The 26,581-nt window shown below is 29.1% G+C and overlaps 2 protein-coding genes across 3 annotated transcripts; both read left to right on the top strand.

Annotated features, from left to right (window-relative positions):
* The first annotated feature begins 3,193 nt into the window (after positions 1–3,193).
* On the top strand, positions 3,194–8,846 carry MsrA (methionine sulfoxide reductase A). Of its 2 annotated transcripts, none has more exons than XM_088197502.1 (5): positions 3,194–3,401; positions 7,904–8,067; positions 8,130–8,250; positions 8,323–8,459; positions 8,527–8,846. In XM_088197502.1, exons 1-5 carry the CDS (start codon positions 3,243–3,245, stop codon positions 8,762–8,764), a joined length of 819 nt encoding a protein of 272 aa, XP_088053628.1. In that variant the 5' UTR covers positions 3,194–3,242; the 3' UTR covers positions 8,765–8,846. The 2 variants fall into 2 exon arrangements, with proteins under 2 accessions (XP_088053628.1, XP_088053629.1); XM_088197503.1 differs by having other exon boundaries at positions 3,212–3,401; positions 7,904–8,052.
* Positions 8,847–10,714: 1,868 nt separating this feature from the next.
* Positions 10,715–13,131, top strand: Ppt1 (Palmitoyl-protein thioesterase 1). Its single transcript, XM_088197858.1, has 5 exons — positions 10,715–10,910; positions 11,539–11,776; positions 11,851–12,015; positions 12,077–12,353; positions 12,434–13,131. Exons 1-5 carry the CDS (start codon positions 10,811–10,813, stop codon positions 12,560–12,562), a joined length of 909 nt encoding a protein of 302 aa, XP_088053984.1. The 5' UTR covers positions 10,715–10,810; the 3' UTR covers positions 12,563–13,131.
* Positions 13,132–26,581: the final 13,450 nt, after the last annotated feature.

The raw sequence follows: 26,581 nt of genomic DNA, 5'->3' as shown, positions 1-26,581 counted from the left end.
GTGTGTGTGTGTGTATTTCTCATTGAAGTATTTCCAAAATAGACGATATATTATGTGATAATATTTGAGAATATTTTGTTAACTGAGATATCGTTATCTCTGAGGCATGTTTTAGAATAGTGATAAATATCTGTTTCTCATATTATTATTATATATGAATCGTTCTGCGCCGCTTTGTCAATCAATCTATTAAATCTAAGATTGACTGAAATTATTTTTTGAGGTTTTAATTTAGAGGTATAACAATCATACTCACTGTTATTAAATATTATTTATGTAAATCATCTTTTTGTGCCTTAAGTTTATATTTTTGTATGAGTTATTGTTAAAACCTATTGTGTATATTATGTAATAACAAATTAGAGTCTTAATGTTAGATCAATGTTTTTCATTCTCAATCCAATGTTTATAGTGAATATACGTAAATTATAGTAATAATATTTACATATCTAATCCAGTAATAATTTATTAATAATTATTAAAAAACCCATTCAGTCATTTTTTTTGTTTAACATATGTATATGTCTAATATAAATGTTCGTTCAAAATTAAATTTAAAAAGTGTTAATGTTTAAAATTTATAAATAATTAAGATGTGATTCGTCAAAACCATAATTTTCATGTTCTGATAATATATTTTTAAGTAATAAATGAGATGTGTTTATATAATACTATTATTAATGAACATACTTTGAATGTGTTGGATCAAAATGAAATGATTGGGAACATGTTAAAGGAGCCTTCTTCTGGGTGCTTAAAGGAAAGATATTTTTCATTAGACATAATGTATTTATTTTCATATCTTATACATGTGTCAATAGCAACTTCTTTAACGATTGGTATAAATCAATTGCAGTATTTTAATATCGGTATTATTTATATATTGTATATGCTTTGTAAAATGTTAATTAAAAAACCATAACTATTGATTAGTGTTTATTTGTACATGCTTAATTATTATATTTAATTACAATTATTAGATATTTTATTCAAATATTGCATGTTTGTAAAATTTGACGCCTATCATATGGTTTTATCATATTTATATCATAGTATTGGTTACTTCGAATACGTTTGTTTCAATTGCAAGCTCCAAGCAAATTTAATTATTTTTTTATGAATTAATCCTGTTTGCCTATTATTGCCACTATGACGAAAATTTCCACCTTTAGAGTGTACGTTTTAAAAAATATTATAATAATCGATAGTCAATTGCATTCTGAAGCAATACTTTACATTCCATTTTGAAAAATTATTATGCATTATCTAATATAAATAAAATTTAATAAATTATTTACTATGATGATTGTTTGTTGTATATTTTAGATTTATTGTATTTATGAAATAAAATAAAAATATTACATTTGCTTTTTTTTAATATAATACACGTACATAAATATGCATGTACAAACTATAATACCATCACCACATCAAGAATCTGTTATCTGACTTATAAATATACTGATAGAATTAATAATTAACCAGTTTACATGTTTCATTTTTTACATAGAATTTGCTGCTAAATAGTTTGTTTCAATGTGATTATTTAGAAAATTAAGATATTAATTTAGATATTGAACTTTAAGAAATTTAGAAATTAACTCCACTCCTTATTTTGCAAATATGTGAAGAAATACATTAAAAAAATATGTATGTTGCAATATAAAATATATTTAAAATACATATTATGATTAAAAAACACAAATTAAAATAGCTATTAGCCATATTGATAATGATGTTAATACGTAAACGCCTCCTAAAAAAATCCTTTTCAGAGTTACATTTATCTTGAAATGACTAAAAATTTGGATTCAAAAATAGATATTTAAAGTAGTGTAGAAGTGTTTCAAGATATCATAAAAACGTATTTAATAAAGGGACATTTTTTTATTTTTGAACTCTTAGTTCAATTTAATAAATTTAATGAAGATCCAAATTTAGGATTGATTAAAATTAAAAAAAAGATATTACAAATTCTGAAAATAAGCATGTATCTCTAAACTCGAGACAGTTGAATTTCCAATATAAGACCTAGTCAATATATTTTACTATACATTCATTCGAGCGTGTTCTTTGCGGCAGAATCTATATGCTACAAAATTCAAATTTTTTCGTGTAAAATAACTTTTCTATTTCATTGTAATTTTAATTAATTATTTATGTTTTTCTATCATGGGTATATAAATACCTGTAATATCCTATTGACTTTCACAATCTCCTATCCAAAGCGATAAAATTATCAAAGCGTTTATGTTACATATACCATATACTAGATATATAACTTTTAAAGTGCCTGCAGACTGTTACTGTAGATAAAACTTCGTACTTTCAAGTATAATCAATTATCATCTTATAATAGTGTATTATTAAAAAATAAAACACTTGTCAACATATCTGATTTAATTTAAACGAAATTGCCACCATTTTATCTAATAATACAAAATATTGAAAAGTTTACCGTTTAAGTATACGCATAAGCTACATAAACATGTATTAAGAAACGAACCGTCCAAGAAGTTTAATGATCTGCATTCAGGTGCTTACTGCTGTGACACCTACCTCAAAGAAACTGGGGGCACCAAATGTTCAGTTTAAAATCTGCACAACAGTCGTCCGCTGCTAGCTACAGCACTCAACATTGAACAAAAATGCCGCGACTAGTGTAATTGAAAAAACTGGTAATTAGTTATAAGTTAAAATTGTATTTAAAATCTTTTTCGATGACCCGCCGAAATTGGTGTGAAAATTGAAAAATCTTTAAATTAAAAATAACAGATCCGCAAAGAAGTTTTAGTTAACCTTTCCTCTATAAATAATTAACCTAATAATCTCGACTATGAATTTTAAGAAGCTGAAAATGTTGTAGATTAAGGTAATAACTTAGGTTAGGTACTTTATATTATTAAAAACGTATTACATCCAAAAAGTTTGTGACAAATATAGAAAAATATATAGACACGTACATAAATTGTTATAGAAAACTTAGAAGCTCTGACACTTTTATTACAATAAAAATAAGTTAGTAAAAAATGATTAATATGCACCACCCATGAAAACAAACGTATATTTAAATAATAATTTTGAAACTGATTTTGTCACGTTTAATTAACTTTAACGTTAAATTTAACGTTAATAAAGAACATACTAAATTTAAATTAACTTAACTTCTTTGCCGTGAGATGGCGACAGCCACAACGATTAAATTGCGCAATATATTGTGTTTATCGAAAATAAAGTTGACTATGCGGATTGTGTTGCCGATTGTCAGTGCCTCGTGGCCTGCGTCGCTGGTCGCCCGCAAACTGTGTCTTATTCTGACTCTTCGCCCATATCACGTGTTTATATATATGTTTAACATATTCTCAAAGCTTAGATCAGCCATGAAGCCGCCGAACGCTAATGTGAGTATGCGCAATTATATTATAGAATCCATCAAAATGGATTATGTAAAAATTATAATATAATATACCGTTACACATAATTTTGCTTTCGATTTTTTTATTGCATAAATTAAAATATAAACAACGCTAAATTACATTTATAATCAAATCATGTATTCGCAATAGCGCAATTGTAAAGTACCCAGGGGACAATGATCGATTCCATATAATTTGAAATATATCTTAAAATCAAAGGTATGTAATCTGTTGTCACTGATTAATTCGTTTAAAAAAATGAAAAAAAGTTTTGCTAGGGGCTTAACTGCATGAACAATGTTGTATATGGAACTGCTCTTTGTGAAACGGGAATGAAAAATCGGAAATCGAAAAAGAGAGCAGGCGCGAAACTTCTAGTATAACGTTGAAATATAAAAACCCGAACACTGAAAAATATCATATTGAAAGTTAATCCAAAAATAAAACAAAAAATAGACAAAAATATAAGTAGAGTGCAATTTTACAGTTTTTTTACATCAATAAATTTATAATTTTTGCCAATAGAAACTAGCCAAGAACTTTTACTCGATAAATAAAGAAATAAAAATACCGATAAGATTAATAATACCAACGCCACTGCATGTTTAATAGTTTTTATCAAAAAAATAATCGAATTTTATTTTTCCTTTTTCTTATTTTTTTCAAATAGTATTAAATAAAATTTTCTCAAGTTTAACAAACTAATATGTCACGTCAGATTAGTCTAAAAATAAATAATTAAGTTAATTGGTATTTGGCATTTCCTAAATAGAATATTACTTACACAATTACTTTTAATTTTACGTATGAGCTTAATAACACTACAATAATATAGAAAATACAAATAAATATACTGCACGTATTTATCATAAATCTCGTTTATCTTTTACTCATGCTAGTAATACCCAAAATGTACTCAACAATACTGAATTGAATCAAATTGACCTTGACCTTAGCATTCCGATCAATCTGTGCGATAATGTGTGTCAATTTTAAATATCAAAATTAACCCTTTCGATGCTACGGACATTAGTTGACGTCAACATAAGATGTTCCACCAGTGCTATGGACGTCTGCAGACGTCAACCTTTTTATGAGATTTAAAGTCAAATTGAAAAAATAATTCAAGGAAATATAGTGCTATTTCTGGAAAAAAGATAAACAATTTTAAATGTAAGATTTGGGTTTTAATATATGTATTGGTTTTTATTTTCGTAATGACTCTTCCGTACAGTGTTGCCACATGTGAAAAACTCCCAGGTTGCCGAATTTTGTATCACTTTACCTCATTGAATAAGTTCAGTTTTAATCACATGTGTTTGCAATAAACTTTAAGGAATTCTATGAAAAAATAAATATATTCAGTCAGTATGGGTTTTCTTTTGTGGTGAACGTTGCGTTTCTATTATTTTTGTATGCACTGTTTTGTAACAAAGTGCTAGTATTTTTTGATTTGTTTTAACTTATAACTTAACTTATTATATACATATACAGTAGTGCCTTTTTATATTTTTTTTTTTTTTAAATGTAATACAGTTTTAAAAAGTAGACAGATTTATATGTGATGATAAAGAGTTAATTTATATAGATATGCACATTACATTATCACTTATTTTTTAACTTAAAACCCCAAATGTAGTGATATGTATATTTTAAAAACAATTATATTACTCGAAATATGAATATCGGATAAAAAGATAATACCGATTGTAAAATAAATAATAGTTTTTTAAATTATTTTCAATGCTTTAAATTTAGTTGCCTACCATATGTATTAAATGAACATTACAATATACAAATAACAGTTTTAGATGAACTTGAAGATAAACAATAAAAAAACTTTATTATAAAAATGTTACATTCATAAAATAAAAAAAATACTAAATTATCAATTAAATACTATGAATAAATATTTTTAATAATTTTCAAATTAATTTTTAATATCTAATTTTAGTATTTCGAATTCCATGATTAAATTTCGCAAACTAACATTTGCCGCTTTGAACACGCATGATTATTGACAGCTGTCAGCTTTACATTGCTGCTAACATAAGAAATTCGAACTGGATCACTCTGTATAATAATCACTAATTCCTGTCGATCATTAAAAATTAAAAATAGTAGAGTCCAAATAGGATTCAAACCTAGGTCTTTCAGGTTAGTCACCGACTTCATCCAAGGTGCTAGTAAATTTTCTTCTCCACCAAGATTTGGTAGTATATTCAGTGCTGAATACTAAAACAACTTACAGCCTTGCTTAAAAAAATAATTTTCCCGCAAATCAGATCTTTATCACATGCCATGTGAAGCTCCCATCGGTAAAATATCCATCAAGCGATTCTTACTGCGTTTCAAAATTAACTTTTTGAAAGTCTTCAATAAGGTTTATATTGAGTTTATATTTTCTTGAGCGAATAAATAACATTGCCACTTAAAAATGTCAATTTATGAATATTAAAATATCTTTTTTTAAAAAACAAAAACGAAATTTAAAAAATTGCCCTGGGAATCTAAAGAGGTTTTCTTTATTTTTTGTAGTGTATAAGGATTATTTCTTTTAAAACATATTTCCCTATTCTTTCTTCATTGTTTGGTAAATATGTATATATTGTTAGCCTACTGATAGCCACATACAATTGATATTCTTCACCTCGACAAAATTGCCCAACCTTGAACATACTCATACAAGTTTTCAGGCTACTCAAAATTTAAAAAACTGTGTCAAGGGCACACATGTTCGTAAAATCGACTGCCATAATTTTTGTGCATTACTTTATTGAGAATATTATGAAATATGTAATAAAAGGAATATGGAGTCATTATATTATATATGTAGGATTTTGATTTAAAATCGAAATAAAACCATACATTGTAGCCTTGGTTATTGAAAATATGGTTAAACGTGAATGACCTTCACACATCGTATTCGGTAACATGATTTTACCTAATTGTTCACACGTAAAATTACATAATGTCATTATGTAATTAATTTATTATGAGCATGTGTTAATACGATTTCATATATAGGCTACACCGAATCGGCGAAATCGCTTACTGCGCGAAATGAGCAATATTTTTGCCAAATTCATAAAAGTGCAACCCCGTTCCTTCATTTCTGAATTATGTAAATTATCTGCATTAAGCCAATTTGTCACGTTTATTGAAAGATCCAAACCAACGCTCGTTCGCACATAACCTGTACAAAATACTTGTTAATAAAGCTTATACGTCATCATATTTATAGATTGATTTCTTTTTATATAATCAAATGACATTTGGTCTAGTTTCGAAAAACATCACCGGAGCGCTACTATCGCACCTAACCTGTTGCACCATAAGAGATTAAAAGTCGACCATACACCCACTATATAAATCGCGAAAATAATTGTTCATAAAATTTATACGTCGTCATATTACTAGTTCTAGGTTTTTATGGCATTCTAAATAAAAATAAGCATCACTATAGTTAATGTCTACACTTGGTCTAGTTACGAAAAACACTACCGGAGCGCTATTATCAACTTTGCTAAATGCGCGAAAGCAAATAATTCCTGTTCAATTCTGCAGATAATTTGCCTAATTCATGAATATAGCAACGGGCTTGCACTTTTCATGAATTTGCTAATTTTTTACCCATTTCGCGCAATAAGCGATTTCACCGATTCCGTGTAACATGTACAAATGCATTGATGAAATTAAACATATTTAAAGACAATATACTGAATAAAGTTTGTTCTTAGAATCTGCGCTTTAATTTTAATTCACTATCAGACGCATATCAGCGAATGTGCAAAAATAAATATTTTTAGTAATAATAAAAAAAAAAAAAAAAAAAAAAAAAAATATCGCAAAACCCTAGTAATGATAGTTATTTAGAAACTAATTGTTATATTATATCATTATGCTATTTATTTTGTATGTATAAATGTTTACCTATTATATATTTCCCAATATTATAATATTACGTATAAATAAATTGAAAAATACACTAGAAACTAAAAACATATATTAATATAACTGCTCGCACTTAAATATTTTCGGTCAAAAAGATTTTACCACAAAGATAAAGTAATTCAATAAATGTATAGATTTTCATATTCATTAAAAATCTATTATGTAGATTAAGGTGCAACTTCTAGAAAATGTTAAGGCACTTTCTTTGACTGTAACCAAAAGTATGTACCTTCATGATTACTATTTTAATCACCTTTACTATTTTAGTTTTGAATTTAAGGTTACAATATAAGATTTTTAAGTATGTATATATCAGCCATAAGCAACCTTTTCTAGTTTGGGAACTAAATTTTCATTCTGTTTCAGGGCTGGACCATATTATTAAATAAAATAAATTAATATTAACTTAATTAAAACAAGTTGATACTTAATATTTCATTTATTTATAATATAATGCTATTTATATAATTATAATTTGCATTTATAGTATTTATATAATTTGCATTTATCTTAACTTATCATTTAATTTATAGGGAATTTCTCTTCTTCATCACGTGGACATACCTGTAGAAAAAGCCACATTTGGAATGGGCTGCTTTTGGTCTAATGATTCACTATTCGGAGCTCAGCTAGGTGTAATTAGAACCAGAGTCGGATACACTGGAGGCACAACAAAAAATCCGTACTACAGAAATATGTATATACTCACTAATGTTATATAATAATTTATAGTACATGTCTGAAAAACCATACTTTTAGTGGAGATCACACTGAAGTAATAGAAATAGATTTTGACCCACAACAAATTGCATATGATAAACTTTTGGACATATTTTGGAACAACCACGAATATGGTTTGTTGACTAAGGTTAAGCGACAGGTACTATATTAATTCAATATGGTAATATAAATGTTTTATATACAAGTTTTTAATTATACTTTGTTATTCCAGTATATGTCTTTAATATTGTACCATAGCGAAGAACAAAAGGAAATTGCTGAAAAATCATATAAGCGTATGGAAAATGAAAAAAACGTCAAGTTGAGAACAGAGATTGCACCGGCTGGACCTTTTTATCCTGCAGAAGAGTGAGCTATAATTACTAATATTAACATTCACAGTAAATTATATTATTTAATCGATTTTTTCTTATAGTTATCATCAAAAATATAGATTACAAGGTCACAAGGACTTGTGTAAAGAGATCGGATTGCAAGGAAGAGAAATGTTACACGACTCGCATCTAGCAGCTAGATTAAACGGTTATTTGGTCGGCGTCGGTGGGATGGAACAGTTTGAAATGGAATTACCTCAATTTGGACTAAACGAGAAGCAAGCGGATTATGTGAGGAGAGAATTAAAACGCAACGAAGGAGGAGGATTGGCCTGTTAAACATTTTTACCTGTTTTAAATTATTTTAATTGAATTGTCGTTGAAGAATATAAATTTAATTATAGCTAATTATGGATAAATATATAAATGAATTTTATTAATTAACAATGACCAGTCAACTATAAACAACACCATTTTTAATAAATCAAAATTAATATTAAACCTGTAATACTTTATTCAGCATTATTAATAGTTAATTAAATACCCAGTATTTTCAAGTTTTAAGATATATATATTAATATTGAAAAAGTTACCGGTTAAATCTTGTTCTGTATTACGGTAATATTAAAAAATATTTACGATGAATTCATACTTTATATAAATTATTAAATTTTATATAGTAATGAAATAATGTGTTTGTAAAGTAATTTTTAGGTTTTGAGATAGAATACCAGCAGTTAAATATTTTATTTTAAATATATTAAATAATTATATAAATCGTTATTTATACAGTTCTTAGAAAAAGAGAAAGTGCAAAAACCAAATTCTTAAATGTATTTCGAAATGATTCATAGTTAAAAACTTTTTTTTATCAAAATTCTTTGAAATTGGAGAAAGCTTCCCTAATAAGTGATAAGCTGATAAGCGATTTCCGTATAATACTGATAACAAATTAAATTAAGCTTGCTCTGCCACTTTCGACCCTCATTCTGCTCCTAGTTTTTAAAGAGCGAACACCTATTCCACTGTTGAAAATCAGCGATAAAATGGACAATTTCACTATTAATTGTTCTCCTTATTTTAAATACTCATATTCTATCCTGATTTGTGTTGTGTTAATAATAACAGCCTTTACCTTGACAATTAACCATGTATTATATAAGCCTACAGAGTAAGTAAATAAAATAATTAATATTCATGTGAACATTTTATAATTATATACTTTTTTGTCATAGAAACAGTGAAGATTATGTGATGAAGACTCCAAGGAAGAAAAAATGTTATGAATTAAAACCAGTTATGAGATCGAGACGACCGACACCTTCGAGCAGAGTTTTCCAACCATTCGATCAATACTCTCAAAGTGATCTTACTCCGCATCATCACATCTTAAGAAGAAGGCTATTTCCAGTAACAGTGGCTCCAGTACTTTCAGTAATCAACACAACGTGTGCAGTAAACGATACGTTATATCTAGTAAACGATACGCCATATCTGGTAAACGATGCTCCATGTCCAGTAACCAGCCCCTTTTATCCAGTAAATGATACGCCATATCTAGAGGGTAGCATGTCAGATTCTGTCAACAGTACGCCATATCTAGAAACCTCCGCGTCTTCTCTGGTAAATGACGTTTCAGGGCAAAAATTGTTTTTTGAAAATGACTGTAAGAGTGAGGAATATGATTGTATTTTTAATCCGACTTATTATTTTTACCAAGATTATGTAATTTATGATTGCTAAATTTATGAACTGATATTTTATTTATTTTTAGTTATAATTATTTATGTATTTTTGTATAAATTAAAAATAAAAATATATATTTCATACAAAAATAACATTTTTCTATAATTAACACTAATATTAACCCTTTGAACGCGTAAATCGACTAAAGTCGCCCAATCGATTTTTTTATCTCTACGCAAAAATCAGTAAAAAAATGCTTTTTCAGAAAAACTTTTTTTATGAATAAACATAATATATCATTTTAAATAGGTAAAAATTAAAAAATGAGAACATTTAAACACAAAATTATCTAGGTAAAATTTGCATTTTTTAAAAAAAAATAATTTAATATTAATTTTTGATTAACGCGTCCAAAGAGTTAACAAACTTAAATAATTTATCCCTGTATATGTATGTGTAAAATTATTATGGTTATTAAATTATTATTATTATTAAATTATGGTTTGATTACTAATAATAATTTATATTACAGTTAATATTTTAATAAAAGTGCTATTTTTTTTAAATATTAGTCTTAAAATATGGTTCACAAGCGCAATGATTGACTAACTGAATAGAAACCTGTTTTACCGACGCACACATTTAGCGTGTTTACATTCAAATTGACATTTGACTCCGCCGCCCGCTTAGCTCTCAGATATGAAACGAAATAGTTTTGTTTTTGTGTTAATATTTGCGTTTTCCATAGTCCAATCATGTCGCAGCGATCCAACCCCTATCGTCATGTGGCATGGAATGGGTAAGTTTGTTTAATAACGTACTTCCTTTGTCATTTGCATTATAATAATAACGAAGGTTATCGTATGACCTCATTTTTAGTATATAAAACCTATGCATCAAAGAATATGGATCAATGTTATTATTTTAATTAATGTGCATTTATTTATTTAAACGTGTGTTTTGCTTTGTTTTTATATTTTTTAAGTGCCTATGCTTAAAATTCGCCCTAGTAATGCCGGACGATTCGGATCGTAATCTGTATGAATAATATTTTTTATTTCTGCGTCAGCAAAATGTTTCTCTTATTTTTAGTAGTCCGCAGGTGATATAATGGTATATATAACACAAAACAATATTATAAATAAAATACTTTTTAATCACATAAAAAACTAAGTATGTGAATATGAGGTTAATTAATTTTCAAATATCGCTTTTAAAAATAATTTGTTAGCTATTTTCCTAATCGATTTATTTGATGAGCTTTTAATTATGCATTCAGAAAAAATAGTTACTGTAAGTATACATACGTTTTAATCAGTGCATATAAGTGCTTTATTTTATTACAAGTAAACCTTGATCATATATGAACATGTTTTACTTCAATACCAAATAGTAATATGCTAAATTTTTTTTTTTTGCTTTTATAGGTGACGCTTGCTGTTTGCCATTCAGTCTGGGACCCTTCCAAGAGTTTTTAGAAACCGAAATAGAAGGCGTTTATGTGAAGTCCATCAAAATCGGAAATTCTATAACGGAAGACTTAGAAAATGGTTACTTTATGCCAGTAAATAAACAAGTTGATTTAGTGTGCGATCAACTCGCTAACGATCCCAAACTCTCACAGGGATTTAACGCAATTGGCTTTTCTCAAGGCAGCCAATTTTTGTAAATATGCAATACATACATACATATTTTGAAATAACTTACATGTTTTTAATGCTCTATATTTTTTTCTTTAGACGTGCAGTTTTGCAGCGTTGTGGTGGCAATATTCCGCCAATGATCAATCTAATTTCTTTAGGAGGACAACATCAAGGCGTATACGGATTACCGAAATGCTTTGCGATGCAGCATGAATCTTGTGACTATATTAGACGACTTTTGAATCATGCAGCTTATTACGAGTATGATTTATATATTTACATTTGTCAGCTATCAGTGTTTATAATATTCATATTTTTTCAGTTGGGTTCAAAATTTGCTAGTACAAGCGACATATTGGCACGACCCCCTTAACGAAGATCTATACAAAAAACACAGCCACTTCCTTGCTGATATTAACAATGAAAACTATATAAATCAAACTTATATTTTTAACTTGCAGTCTTTAAAAAATTTTGTTATGGTAAAATTTGAGCAAGATTCAATGGTACAGCCGAGAGAATCGGAATGGTTTGGATTTTATAAACCAGGACAAGCTAAGGAGATTGAGATGTTGAGTCAGAGTAGATTATTTACAGAGGTTTGTATATGAAATGTTTTAAAATTCACCAATAAATATAAAAGTAATGAAATGATTTTCATAAGTATTTTTATTTATAGGATCGTTTGGGCTTAAAAGCCATGCTTGATAGTGATAAATTGGTGTTCTACTCGGTGCAGGGCGATCACCTTCAATTTTCTAAAAAATGGTTTAAACATGCTATAATAGATATTTACTTGAATAATTAATGCTTTAAAATGTCCATTATATTTTCATGACAAATAACCGAACAATGATTAATGTTAATTATTATTTTACTACGTTATTTTATGTAGATTTTTAAATATAAGTTTACGATCTCAATATGTAAAATTATACATTCTACTTCTAATGATTCTATTAAATAATGCTATTATAAATATTTTTCTAAATTAATAACTAATAAATTAATATTGTTTTAATATTCAGTACCAAAATAATTAAATGTACCTATTTGTATTCTACATTATGTTTGCTACGTCTGTTCATGCGTATAATATATACAAATACCTAGGTATCAATCATATATAATTTTAAATAGTTGTGTATCTTTACACAACCATCTAAAATTGTATAGTAATTATATTAATTTAAAAAAATACACAGCTCTATAAGAAAGTCAATAAAAAACCGACATACAGACATGGAACATTAATACATTATCGTACTATTTTTAAATATCATTTATTGTATTTCATCATAATTAGTTTTGGGACTTTGTGTATTTTATGTATTTTTTGTGTATTTTCTTAAAACAATAAAATTTATCGAAATATAACGTTTGGGAGTTTTTTTAATTGATTATTTCATATGAAGCGTATAATTTTAGTTAAGTAAGAAATAAAAAGCGATTATTTTATATACACTTGCTTGTTATCTCTTAACCTGGTTGTTCAATAATGCCATCCATTACCGATTGTCTGTTTTCAACTAAGCCACTTGAAAAAATCTAATAATTCGCATTTTCCCCCTAGATTAACCAAATTAATGACATAGTAATAACTAAGGTGAATATAATGTGCTGTAATTGTAATTAGACCTTAATCCTGTTTTCATTAAATTTATATTATATCTCGTTCGAATCTAAACATGATAAATATCGACATTCATTAGTTTATTCAATAAATAAGAGTATGGATTATAAAAATCGATAAAGCATCTTGAACAATAAATAAAAATATTATTAAGCGTTTACCATGATTAAATACTATTATATTATATTTGGTATTAAATTGATAAATAAATATTTTATACTTATTTACTGTGTTTTTCCCTAGTCTGCAAAAATGACGTGTATCTTCTAACAATCTTTCACAACTGGAAGGCACTGAACCGACGTCTTTCCAAGTTGATGAAATGCTAACCAGAGCATTATATAAAACTCCCCTCGAGCATACGTGTTGCAATATGTGGATGACAAACTCACCAATAATGGTGAGTTGTTACCCCACCTTTTGTTCTCTGGCAGGTGTTAAGAGCGCTATTTTTTTTCTTCACCTGCCACCGTTTTGTATATCCATTAATAATACGAGACAACGCCGTTACCTTTTCAGGTTGAACAATGTATTTTTCCCATCAAAAAAACCCTAAATTTATTACATTTATATCATAATTCAATACAATAATTATTACTCAAAATTCAGATTAACTAATTAGTACGATATTAGATAATTAAAAACAAATTAATTCGATATTTGGTTATTAACGGATACAGTTAATTGATTACATTTGCTTTTGCACATCAAACAGTGAAATCGAGTGATTAAAAAGTATTAATTAAAAAGGACATACATGGTAGAAAAAAAGTTTTTGTTCTCTCATTTCACATCATCAATGAAAGCCTGAAAAATACATACACGTGAGCCTCACCTAGCTACCACTAGTGCTCAAAATGTTCTCTTATTTAATAAATTGATTATTGATAGATTATTTTTATTTATGCTTTGTTTCGTATTTTTTCACTGAATTGTTAAGAGCAAGAAGCAAATAAGGTTTTGAAATGTTATTTTTAACTGCAATTATATTGATCTTTTCACATGTTTATAACAATTTTACATTTGAGTCTTACGTACTTCCAAATGTTTCAACATAATTTTTAACGATCTTAATGAGTTGGCGGACTTGTTTGCAATTCTGAGCTGGATGTTTCCATCAATTGTTATCTTCATCCGACAAAATTTGGAAAAATCGACTTATATTATAATTTATAATTATAATTTGCAGTCTTATGTTATAATTTTTCATTATAAAAAATCGACTTATATTACAATTTTTAATTATAATTAATTAATTTAACATTATAATTATAATAATCATTATAATTTTCTAAGCCAAACTTTAACTACCTAGTTGGTTTAAAGAACAGTTAACTGTGTTTATAGAAGAGTTATCTAACATTTATATTCTTGCTGGTAATTAGCTGACACTCAAAAAAGCTTCTCCTATCGCGCTGTACTCAAATTTTGTGTTAAATTGTAATGTAAAGTAATTTGAATTCCTTTATCTACAAATATCTGAGAATTCTATTACAACAGAACCAGATGCATTATTTGATACGCTCACTTAAGTAATTGCATGTACAAGAAACACAATGCTTGAAGCATATTATTTTATGAAGTCCTAGGAAGCTTCACAACCTATTTATTATGTTTATGGGATTTGTAATCAGCTTAAATTACAATCCCCAATTCAATTATTAAATATTTTCGGAAATTATTTTTTTAGCTCCTACAGAATTTTTTTAAACAATGATTCCGAGATGGTTTCTGAACAATGCTTTTCGTGATGACCTTTTTTTATTACAAAAAAATCAGAGATAGTTTTTGAATAATGACCTTTATTTTTTTAGTGTCCTTTGATATTTTCAAAATCTGGTCACCTAAGCTTTGTTCAAAATTGTACATCAGTACTAGGATTACCAATCGAATATTCGATTACTTAAATTATTCGTCTGATTTTCAACTACATAAATATTCGAATAATTAATCGAATATTCGTTCATACTGTCTCGAATAAAATTTGAAAAAATCTTAAAATGAAACAAAATGTATATATTTGTGAATAGATTGTTTATCAGTTGTGTCTACTATGACCGAAATACGCAGAATTCGTATGTTGAACGAGACAAACTGTTGGAAAGGCCCACCCTTTATTATCGTTTAACGCTTATCTCAAAAGCAGGTATGCGTCACAATGTTTTGTGAAGTTCGTGCTACGTTTTTGTATTTGTTGTTTCAATTCGATAATTCGATCGCGTTTAATTTATTTATAGTTATTTAATTTAAATGAAAATCCGCACAAAAAAACGCCGATACAGATCCGATCTAATTTACATGTTTATATGATAAATTTAGGAAAATTTAAATTGTGCTTTTTTCAATTAATTTACTTGTGTATTTTCTAGACATGGACATTTTTATTCTTTATTCGTCAGCGGATACAAAGCACGCGCGCCACCGATTGGCAAGCGCATGGCGAGCTCACTCGCGCAAAGCCTGTCAGACAGAACATAGCGTAATTAAAATGGGGTTTTAATCAAATGGGCCTTCCCTTGTCGCATCTCATTCGTTGATACAACACACGCTCACACAGATGTGTGTATCTACGTTTTCTGCGCATCAGTACGTCACCTGCCCGACTACACCGCCATTTTTCCTCCTCTGGAGAGGTATCGGACCGAGTAATGAGCTCTCATAATCACCACACCTAATGGACAAAAAGCACCCACGACACCCTCCATGTCATCGGGAACAATGGAAAAAAGAAAATTACAATAAAGGCATGGCGGGCATTGCGCAGAGCGCGAATCATACTGCATGCCTCTACACACACATTGATATATTTTCCTCAATAGATTCTCTACAATATGATGTTTTAGATAAATTGATCGATTGAATGAACTGTAGAAAAAAATAGAGGAAACAGTGATTTGTAAAGCTCTGCTTGTTCGTCAGTATGATGAACTCATTCCACTCTTAGAAATAAAAGAAAATCGCATTATTTACCACGAACGACAACGAATAGAAGCTTCTAAGGCTGATTTTGCCCTTTTGATCCTTCAACCACGACTCGGAATGGAACAAAGCCAGATTTATTAAATCCTCTAATATAATCCTTGTTCGCAAAGATAGGTTCGTATTTTATTGACATCCAAAAATTAACAGATTAAACATGTTGTAAAATTCAACGCATGCTTTATTTCAAGAAGTGCCTCTGCCAATCTTCTTTTGCATATTTGTTTGAGAAAACATTTTTTTAATTAAGTTCATTGAGAATTGACTGTCTTAAGATTTTCATTTTTACCGCATTAGGAGTAATTTGCGCGGTTTTCCGAAACGTGGCTAGGCTATGAAAATAATTAATTTTCATCAATGTTTTCCATTAAAAATATTAATAATGAAATCAAATAGTATGAGAACCATTATATATTTTAAATAATAATTTCTATAACGTATAGATGTTAATCTCGTAATTCCTAAATTCAATTGTAGGAGAAAATAAATGCTAAAAAGAAAATTTATTTTTTAATATCAAAGAAAATGTTATGCTTATCAAATCTATTTTACAAATATTGCCTTCTCGTTCGTTTTGTGACACGTCTCTTTCCATCCCCGTATTAATATTCATTGAAACGTGACAATGGTAGCTTCGCTCGCGTAATAATATCTGCAGCTTTCTCTCATGCGAATGCTCTTTGTTGAAAGCTCGCAAATTCTTATAGAATGATATTACGAACACCGTAATCTGTACATCGCAAATCATACACAGGAAAGGTGGAACTAAATTAATGAGTTTTTTATACTCGCTACAAATGTAATAAAAATATTTATATATATTGTTGAAAGCTTCTTAATCATTTATTTTTTATATAATTGAATTGTGCCGATAACATATAGAATAATATATTCTATAGTGGAATTACGTAATTAAATATGGCATACAAGATATTTTTAAAAAATATTATATTACATAGACATTCTGTGCAGATTCAAAACTTATCAATCTGGATTTATTCCGATAAGATTTTCACCTAACGACTAGTGTTAACAAATACCAAAAGAATAGGGAAATTATCGTTAATTTATTATTATTTTAATTTATTTTTGTAAATACAAGAAAAAAAAACGCAAATATCTATGGAACAACCTGATACATATACTACTATTATTTCATATGATGTACAATATTTATCATTATTGTCTGTATGGACATAATTTTAAATAGAGTTTTATTAAAAAGCTTAAGATTTGAGAACTTACGTGTGCACAATGTGCAGTTAGTACTTTGTAGATAGTGTTGTGCGATGATAAAGTATTATATAATAGTTAGTTGATAGTCGGCAGCGCTCGTCGGTTATTTGTTGCGCTGCTTTGATGTCGCTCATCTGTCGCAAGTTTTCTGCATTAAAATTTCAAAACTTTGCCTTTACGGCTGCCGTCCATTGTCGGGGCCCCCGAAGAAAACTGGGAAATTTCATATTTCTTATTGTCGTAATTTTAATTTCGAAATTGTCTCTGCCGTCCGTCGCTTTTGTGCTCGCGGACACAAAAGCGTCTCATTTCATCAGACGAACTATTCCATTATTCGCGACATTGACAAATGCGCTTATTCCTAGGTGGCTCGCCGATCGCCTGTAATTATATATTTATCAAATGAAAAAATCAATTAAATATAATAACGTACACAATTTTAATCTTTAAAAGAAATTTTGAACCTCTGATATTTTTTTATATTTAGAAAGGCAAGTTATTCAAGGTAGAAAAATTACCTTTCAACTATTACAAAAAAATCGACCTCTTAAATTTTGCTTTTTATGTACCTAAATATATATCTAGTTATGTAATACAGTTTTCAAGATAGAAAAAACAATACACCAGTAAGATAAAACACAAATCCATGTGGTAAAACTAGCTGTAAACTATGTACAAAGACTAGGCTATTTAAAAAAAAAAATCCAAAAAAAAATTGTATTACTGTTGCATATGCCTCGACACATTTAGTGTGTCTAGGAATGAATTAATTAATTCAAAAGTCATAGAAATCTAGCACCTGTTATTTTTTTCAGCACAGAAAATGTTCCGAATTTCATTTTTTTTATCGCTTAACCTCGTCGTTTACTACTTGGTGGATTAAGGTTTTGCGACCCTAATTGGTGTGACTTCGTAGCCAGTATGATGCAGGCTGAAACTAGTGAGAATTTTATTAGATTATATTACATATTGCAAAAGACTATGAATGGCGAGATGTTTTCTCTGAACAATGGCGGAGGGATGATGTCGGTGGAAGATCCTCAGAGGTCTTGTAGGTGGCGTGGCAGCGTCAGTATAGCGGAAGATCCCTCTTTGTTGCGGTGCTCGAATGGTGTAGTCCCTCTCAGGATGTGAGCGTCCATGACTGTATGCTATCCGCAGGTTACACTCTTCGAGTGATTGCTTGTGACTACCCTCTCTTCCTTAGAGATAAGCCTGAAATACTAAGGGCCGCAAAGCTTGCTGAGGAATCACAATCATGCAGCGATCGTCCAGCCAATAGGTGTGCTCGTTTCTTAGAACAGCGAAATAAGTATACGTCTTTAGAAAGTGACATTTGCTTGATGGACGCCGACACAATTTTATTGCTTTAGCTGTGTATTTTTGTCTTCTGAGAAGTGATAATTGTTTTTACGCTCTTCTATTGACAAAAATTCGGTTTGAAAATACTTTGATCAGCCCTCTTATATTAGAACTCCATAGTAATATCGGTAAGGATGGCTGTCATATTTTTAAAACATAGCGTAATATCGAAATGCAGACAATATATGCAGCAAAATGTGAAATGCGATGTGTATCTGTACTTATTCTTCCGCTTATTTTCCCTTAAGAGATGAGTTGGCTTAGTTTGTACTTTTGAACTTGACCTAAAGTTTTAAAATTATAATTAGTTTTATAACTTTCATTAGGTTAGGTTTGGGTTTGAGTAGCAAATGGCCGTTTCGCAACTGTAAAATTGAGCTACATAGACATTTTAGAGCAGCATATTAGCTTCTATCAGTTAAATTATATTTTCGCTAGTAGAAATATACACTCAAGTGTTGCAAATCAGCCGTTCATGGTAACAATTAAAACAAGCAGTTCAGTTAAATCACATTTTTCTATACATATAATTTATATAAATTAGAAAATTAATTACGTGTTAATAAATTGCGCTTTTTATTCCAATTATTTTTTTTATATTACAGTATTTTTATTTTTTAAATATATGTAAATTATTATTATGTATATGTTACGAAAATCACATAATAAAGAGAAGAAAAATAATTAATGAAAAAAGTACTTACAATTGGCGTGTACTCGGGCATCCAGCTTTACAATTTACAATCCGTACGCTTCCGTTGAAAGCGGATTCATCTTCTAATATGATATTCGAGTATAACGTTACGTGCTTGGGGTACGCATATATTATGTTAGATGAGTACAAATAATATTTTTTATATTAAAAAATATGCCATAATCCATAATAATAATAACAATAATATTAGAATCAGTATTGAAACTGTGTGTATTTGAGAAGGGATAAAAGCTGTGAAACGCTACTAAGAAAATTACGCAGAAGCACGGCTTACACAAAAATAATATACAAATTTTATAGATACACATATTTTAAAATTAGTCAAAATAAATTGAATGGCTAAATTATAATACCATATAATTAATTAATCCATAATGGTTACCCTACGGGTTTGCAAAAAAGGAAAGAGGGAGACCATTGTGTGAGGCGCGCTGTGCCGGGCCTAATGAAAATTATGCATTAGTTCTGTTCTGTTTTGAAAAAGATGAAAAAAAGTTTAAAAATAAAGATGCTGGAAGGAGAAGGGTTCGTTTTCATCCACGCTTAAACTGCGTTCCGTGTCTTTTGTATATTGTTCATGAAAAGCCAAAGAGATTGACAGTTCGGTTATACGAGTATCTCAAAATAAGAATATAACAAAGATTATTTGAATATTTTAAATAAGCCTATTTCGTGAATACAAATATTTAATCCAAAAATGGGCCATACAGTTAGGGATTGCAATACCGGTATTGTGGCCAAATTCGACTTTTAGTACTACCAAAATTAGAAAATGAAATACCGGTAGTACTGAGATTTTTTTTCTTTTATAAGTTTAAAAAGGTATGATTCTTTTTTTTTAATTCTAAAGTAATATTTTTCAAATATTCATACCTTTTTAAACTATTGCTTAACTTTGGCCGACCCCTGATGTAGTACACGTGCGTCGAAAAATCGGAAAAGAATATCTAGCTGATTGCGTAATACTTAAAGTCAAATAAAATGGCGGAAGCGTTATGGTCTGGCGCTGCAAGCAGTAGCAGGGGCAGTAAAACTATACACTTGCTAGGGTAGTATGAATAGTGACATTTATATTTCAATGTTGAAATTCACTTTAATGGTTTTCTACTAGAAAATATTTCCAAGGACATGCCACGCTAGCACCAATTCCAGCAAGAAAACTGTGTATTTCGGAAATATAAATTATTGATATATTCTAAAATAAATATTAAAATTGCAATAATTAAAATAAGAATATATAAATAAATCACAAAACTAAAAAAATAATAAGTAATATAGGAATATATTTAATTGAAATAAATTGGCTTATGATGCTCTGGCCTCTGCTATAAAAATTTAGGATGCACCCAGAAGCGGTAGATCAAAGACGATGATTTTCTAGACTTATTGTTCCAAAAGAAGAATTGCCGCTCTTATTTTCAAAAATATTTTTTCTGATAATATAGTAAATAAATGAAAGTGAATGTATAAATGAGGAAAAATGTTTTTATACACATTCATTTTATTGATTTTTATTAGTACTTATAGAAAACGCAATAAAGGATCAGTGAAAAAAGTATTTTTAGAAGTACCGGAATGTAAGGAAGAATGCTTAAAAGCTTCTTATTGCTTGAAACACGGAATATGCATATACATACAAACGGTTAATTGGTTATAAATATCGGCAACTTAAGTCGAAATTTTACTTGTTTGGTATATTTCCAAAAAAGAATATGAATACGACAATAATTACTACATCTTCATACGATATTATCAAATAAAATGTTCCGATTCTTGAAACGTTGGATTTTTTTACAGAATTCGCAAGCATATATCAACATTCAACAAAATATAATATTGCAGCATAAACTTAGCAATAAATAATTCAATTTATCTTTGAATGAATGAAGATTATTTTTTCGGTCTTCTTTTATTACCAATTAATAATAATAATAATAAAATGTTATTACCAGTAATAGCGGTTTTTTGCCTGTTTTTCCTCTCCGTAGTACCGATATTATTGCAATCCCTACTACATACAGTGCAAAAATGTGTGGCAAAATAAATGGATAAACAGTATTTTAACATAATATTTTCCTCATAGCGTGACGGTTTTCTGATTATTACACAATAATCCGGTGTTTTTTTATGTATTCACTATTTTCTTAATTGCATTATAATATTCATATTCATATTAATATATTATACTTTTGCAATTTAATCATGATATGTGCTTAAACTTTAATATATAAATTAGCCACGCATTATTGCGCAGATTGATCGGAATTCTTAGGTTAAGGTCAAATTGATTCAATTCATTATTGCTGAACACAATCCCATATTCAATATTACTGCATATGTAAACTATAAACGAGATGATATGCTAAACATGTGCAGAATATTTATTAGAATTACTATATTATTGATTGTTTTAGTGTCAATATACTCAGATATAAATGTTTGCGAATGATAATGGCAAATTACTTTATCAAATAAGAGTGATACTAGTATTATTATAAAAACTGATATTTGATAAAATAAAAATATAAAAAATATGTGGTAAAAAAATTATATTATATAAAAATAGATTTTTCGGTATAAGTCTAGATTTTCCTAATCTCGCGGATGAATATCGTAATCAATAATTATAATAAAATCGATCTAATGATTGATTTCACGAGTGAATAAGTCGGTGACTATTATGTGAAAGACTTGGGTTCGAAACTCACATGGACTCTATTTTTTTTTTAATATCTATCGTTTCTGTGTGATCAGAATCAGTGATTATAATATAATTATAATTCTGATGAAACATTACAGATTTGGTTTTCTTAGATTTTCCTAACCTCGCGGATGAATAATTAAAATAAAATCTAGTTAGAACGTGCATAGTAACATATATTGATTGAAAGCTGTAATAATAGTTTATAATAAATAAAATATATGTAACTGATTTATCCATTGTAACGCATTGGGCTAACAACTGTCATGTCGCAATAAAGATATACAATACATAATCCATAAAAATGGATAAGCTCTCAAAACGTCACATATATATATCGGACTGCTAAAACAGAGCTTCATTCGTAATAAACAATTTTTCAATCATTGCAAAAGTATTATAATTCAAAAGAAATATTGCAATAATACAAATCCATATTTTGATCAAATATACATACAAACACAAAAACGTATTTTATCAAATATTGAGATGTTTATTGTCGTTTACAAACACAAAAAAATCTTATTTCGATTTTAAAATTATTTTCTGTGTTTTCTTTATAAGACGGATTGAAGCGTTTTTCTTTGTGCATTGTACGAGATGAAAAATTGAATCGAAGATTGTGAAAGATTGTATACATAAACACGAAGCCATTGTTTGCGTGAATAAAAATTCGCGTTTACCTTCCGAATAAATTAATTCGAATTTATAAATATACATACATACTTATAATATGTATTCATGTAATAAATGAATGTTTCATATATGCTTTAAAATAAGAACGCTACTTTATCGACTTCAATCAATATAAAGTGTATAAGTAGCGTTCAAATCTAAAATGCCCTTTTGATAACCGAGAAAGACTAAATGTCTTTACGTCTTTCATCGCAGATAAATCGCGTGCGATAACCTTTTCAGACCCGAGATTTTCATTCCATTAAGTATTAAATCATATATCTTTCGACTCTCACTCCTCCACTACACATTGAGCAGTTAACATCAACATTTGATTCGCAGTTTTTAAATATGCAATTCTTTTTTTTAAATATATACAGTTCATTTTATTTTTTATATAATTAATATACTGAATTGTCGCGTACATTATCGCGTATAAAGAGAAGATAGAGCAGAGGACCCAAATTGGATCTCTGCGAAATACACATCATAAGCTCACATAACTCTAGGAAAAGATTACAAGATCGTTGAGAAGACAAGGTTGCTTAACTTACGAAGAAGTTTGCTTAATGTATTCTTAAAGTCAATAAATTGACAGCTGACAATTAATGACATTTTGAAAAAAAAACGTTGGCTAGACCAAAACTGAAGAAAAGGTAAACCGGAAGTATCCATCATACAAAAGGACAATTTTAAAATAGATGTTAAAAAATTCTTGCTAGGATCATACAAAATTATATATGTATAATATATATAAATATATAATCATCTTGAGTTTGATCTCCAATTGTAATAACTCATTTAGTGAAAATGTAGACAAACACACACACATATGGATGTGTGTTTGTAAAGTGATTAAATGGTTATGTAAAAGCGATTTGCGAGTGTCCCGTGTGTGAATGGGCAAAGTTTGAATTAATAGGGTAAACATGGTGAAGGAGCCGATCGTCCTCATACCTAGAGTGCAGCGCACTAGGGGCGGACCCTAATTAGCAAATGACATTAATTTGCCTACAGGGGCGTTTCATCGGGCACAAATGGGTCCATCGTTATCCCTTTGTAATTTTTTAACCCTATCAAATGGAGTCCTTTATTTGCTTTTCAACCCTCAAACGAATTATCCTTACACGTATTTCTTTCGCGTTAAGATACATGCATATAAGATAAAATTATTTTTCTGTTCCACATACTATTGTGAATCACTTTTTCAAACATGAATTTAATAAAATAAAAATGTAGATTTCTGTGATTGTTTACTAACAAATTAATAACTATGAGGCACTGGACAATAAACTGCAATGGCAAAAATCATACTGACTTTGAGTTTATTTTGTATGTATGAGGCAACCATAACGTGTTTAGCATTTTACAGAATATAAGCAATAATTTTTATATTTTAAAATGATTTTTAATATGTGTTTATAATGATGCCGCCACGCTCAAAATGTATTTAGTACTACCGCTGCGTCACATTGCCGAGATTGACAATATAATAGTTTGGCCCTAACAGCTACGAAAGCGGTCAACAATGTTTTATTACATTAATACGTTTTAAACATGTTAAGTGCGAGCGAGCATTAGTAAAAACATTTAAACCATTTATGTAAGGTACATCTTGTTGTCAATATATACAACACTATTTTTAAGTAAATTCGTTGCAAAGAGTTATTCGCGGGATGTTCGCTGTTCTGACCAACGCTCGCTTGTTGCCGCTCACTCGCACTTACACTGTTTAAATTTTAAAACGTATTTATGTAGCAAAACATTATTGGCCGCTTTCGTAGCCATTAGGACCAAACTAGCAATGTGACTCAGCGGAAAGTACATAACCATTGCATTGCCATCATTCTATACAAGCACCTTATTTTTTGTGTATTAATTTTTACCTACTACAAATTTACTTTGAAAAAATAGGTGGTGTCCACCATCCTACCGATATTTTAGAATGTGCTCTAGCGTACAAAGAGGTTAGGAGCCCCTGATCTAGGGCGTAATCTTGATCTTATCCCAGCCGCCGCAGACTTTTTAGTTGCGTCATCTTTGATTCGATCTTGTGTTTTGTTATTTTTTCGTTTGTCTGCTGCTAAAGGAGCAACAAATGCATTATTTTCGAATCGGTATGTTTAAATAAATTTATGTTTGTATGAATTTTGTCAAAAAAAACAAAGTATTTTGCTTGCTTTAAAACTGTTTAAAATTGTTTTCGCGTCGTCTCTTTAATTTAGTGACATATTTATTTTAAGTTCGATTGCAATTATTGGGTTTTTAATTTTGACTAAAGTTTTCGTTGTATCAAAATTTATATGTGATTTTAATTTTTAAGTGTGGTGTATTGTTGAAAGTTGAGTTTTCATCAAAGCATTTTATCGCGTATCCATTTTCTATTTTTCTTTGTGAAATCATACGGTTTATACGAAAAAAGCACAGTTTGTACTACGAATACTATTATTGAGTGTAATTTATTGCTGCATATAAAAATAATATTAAATTTCTAACTAATAAAAATATCTTTTGTCGGGCAAAATAAACCGCCACCCTTCTCAGCAGGGTTAAAAACCATCACGCGTGATTATACAGCGTACACGCTTTGATTATTCATGTTTGTCCAGGGGATGATGGCATTAATTTGATTGGCATCCACTAGGGATGCTTTGTGGGGTGAGATTTTGTCCATTGTTCGCCACAATGCGCTATTGAGGTCACAATATTAAAATATTCACAAAAGACTCTGGCTGACTTTATCAATTCGACTTCCAGCACCTTTGTGGGTGTCGTCGCGAGCTGCCCCCGCACTGTTCGAATCACCACCCTCGAGCAGCTTGCCGATGTATATAATACATATAGATATATAAATTGAATCAGGTCTGAATGCGGCCGGCAATCCGACGCTTTGGTTTCGAACTCTTCGACTATCTGAAATACTGCTAACACCGAACCATGGCCAAAGCTACCTACGTTTCGCTAATTTACTCTTAGGGTATACTTTACTGTCTGGAGAAAGGGGATATCAACTAGAAACAATTGATAAATCATTAAATAAACAGATTTATTCATATTATCAGTATTATCATAATACTAGTCTCAATATTGAAATATGTATAGTTGTTTATATTATACATATACATGTAGCTTTACACAATAATAACCTACGACAAAAACAACTTCTTGGTATAATTTGTTTTATGCGTATAAATAACAATACATGATTTATTTGTTCCATTTAAATGTTTTTCTTAGACACTAAATGTGTTTAATTCAAGAGATTTTTATAGTATATGTTTGCTATTTTATGTCAGTCTGTTACATTTTATAAACACACTAAGAATTTTGAAGTATTCTTATGTGTTAATGTTAATATATCATTCCACTGCGTGTTTGTGAATTTATCTCTAATGTTCTCGATGCGGTGTTTGTTCTTATGGATTCGGTTATTTAAACCGAAGATCTCAACTCCAGACACGTGCATTGGAATTGTTCCGCTGTGAATCGATCCCGGACGACGATTTTTAACTACTAGCATGCCACC

The sequence above is a fragment of the Plectrocnemia conspersa genome, unplaced genomic scaffold (assembly GCF_051122295.1).
Source record: "Plectrocnemia conspersa isolate PC_06_02 unplaced genomic scaffold, ASM5112229v1 ptg000011l, whole genome shotgun sequence".
Taxonomy (NCBI): domain Eukaryota; kingdom Metazoa; phylum Arthropoda; class Insecta; order Trichoptera; family Polycentropodidae; genus Plectrocnemia; species Plectrocnemia conspersa.
The sequence above is the reverse complement of the archived record's forward strand: the minus strand, read 5'-3'. Positions and strand labels throughout refer to the sequence as shown.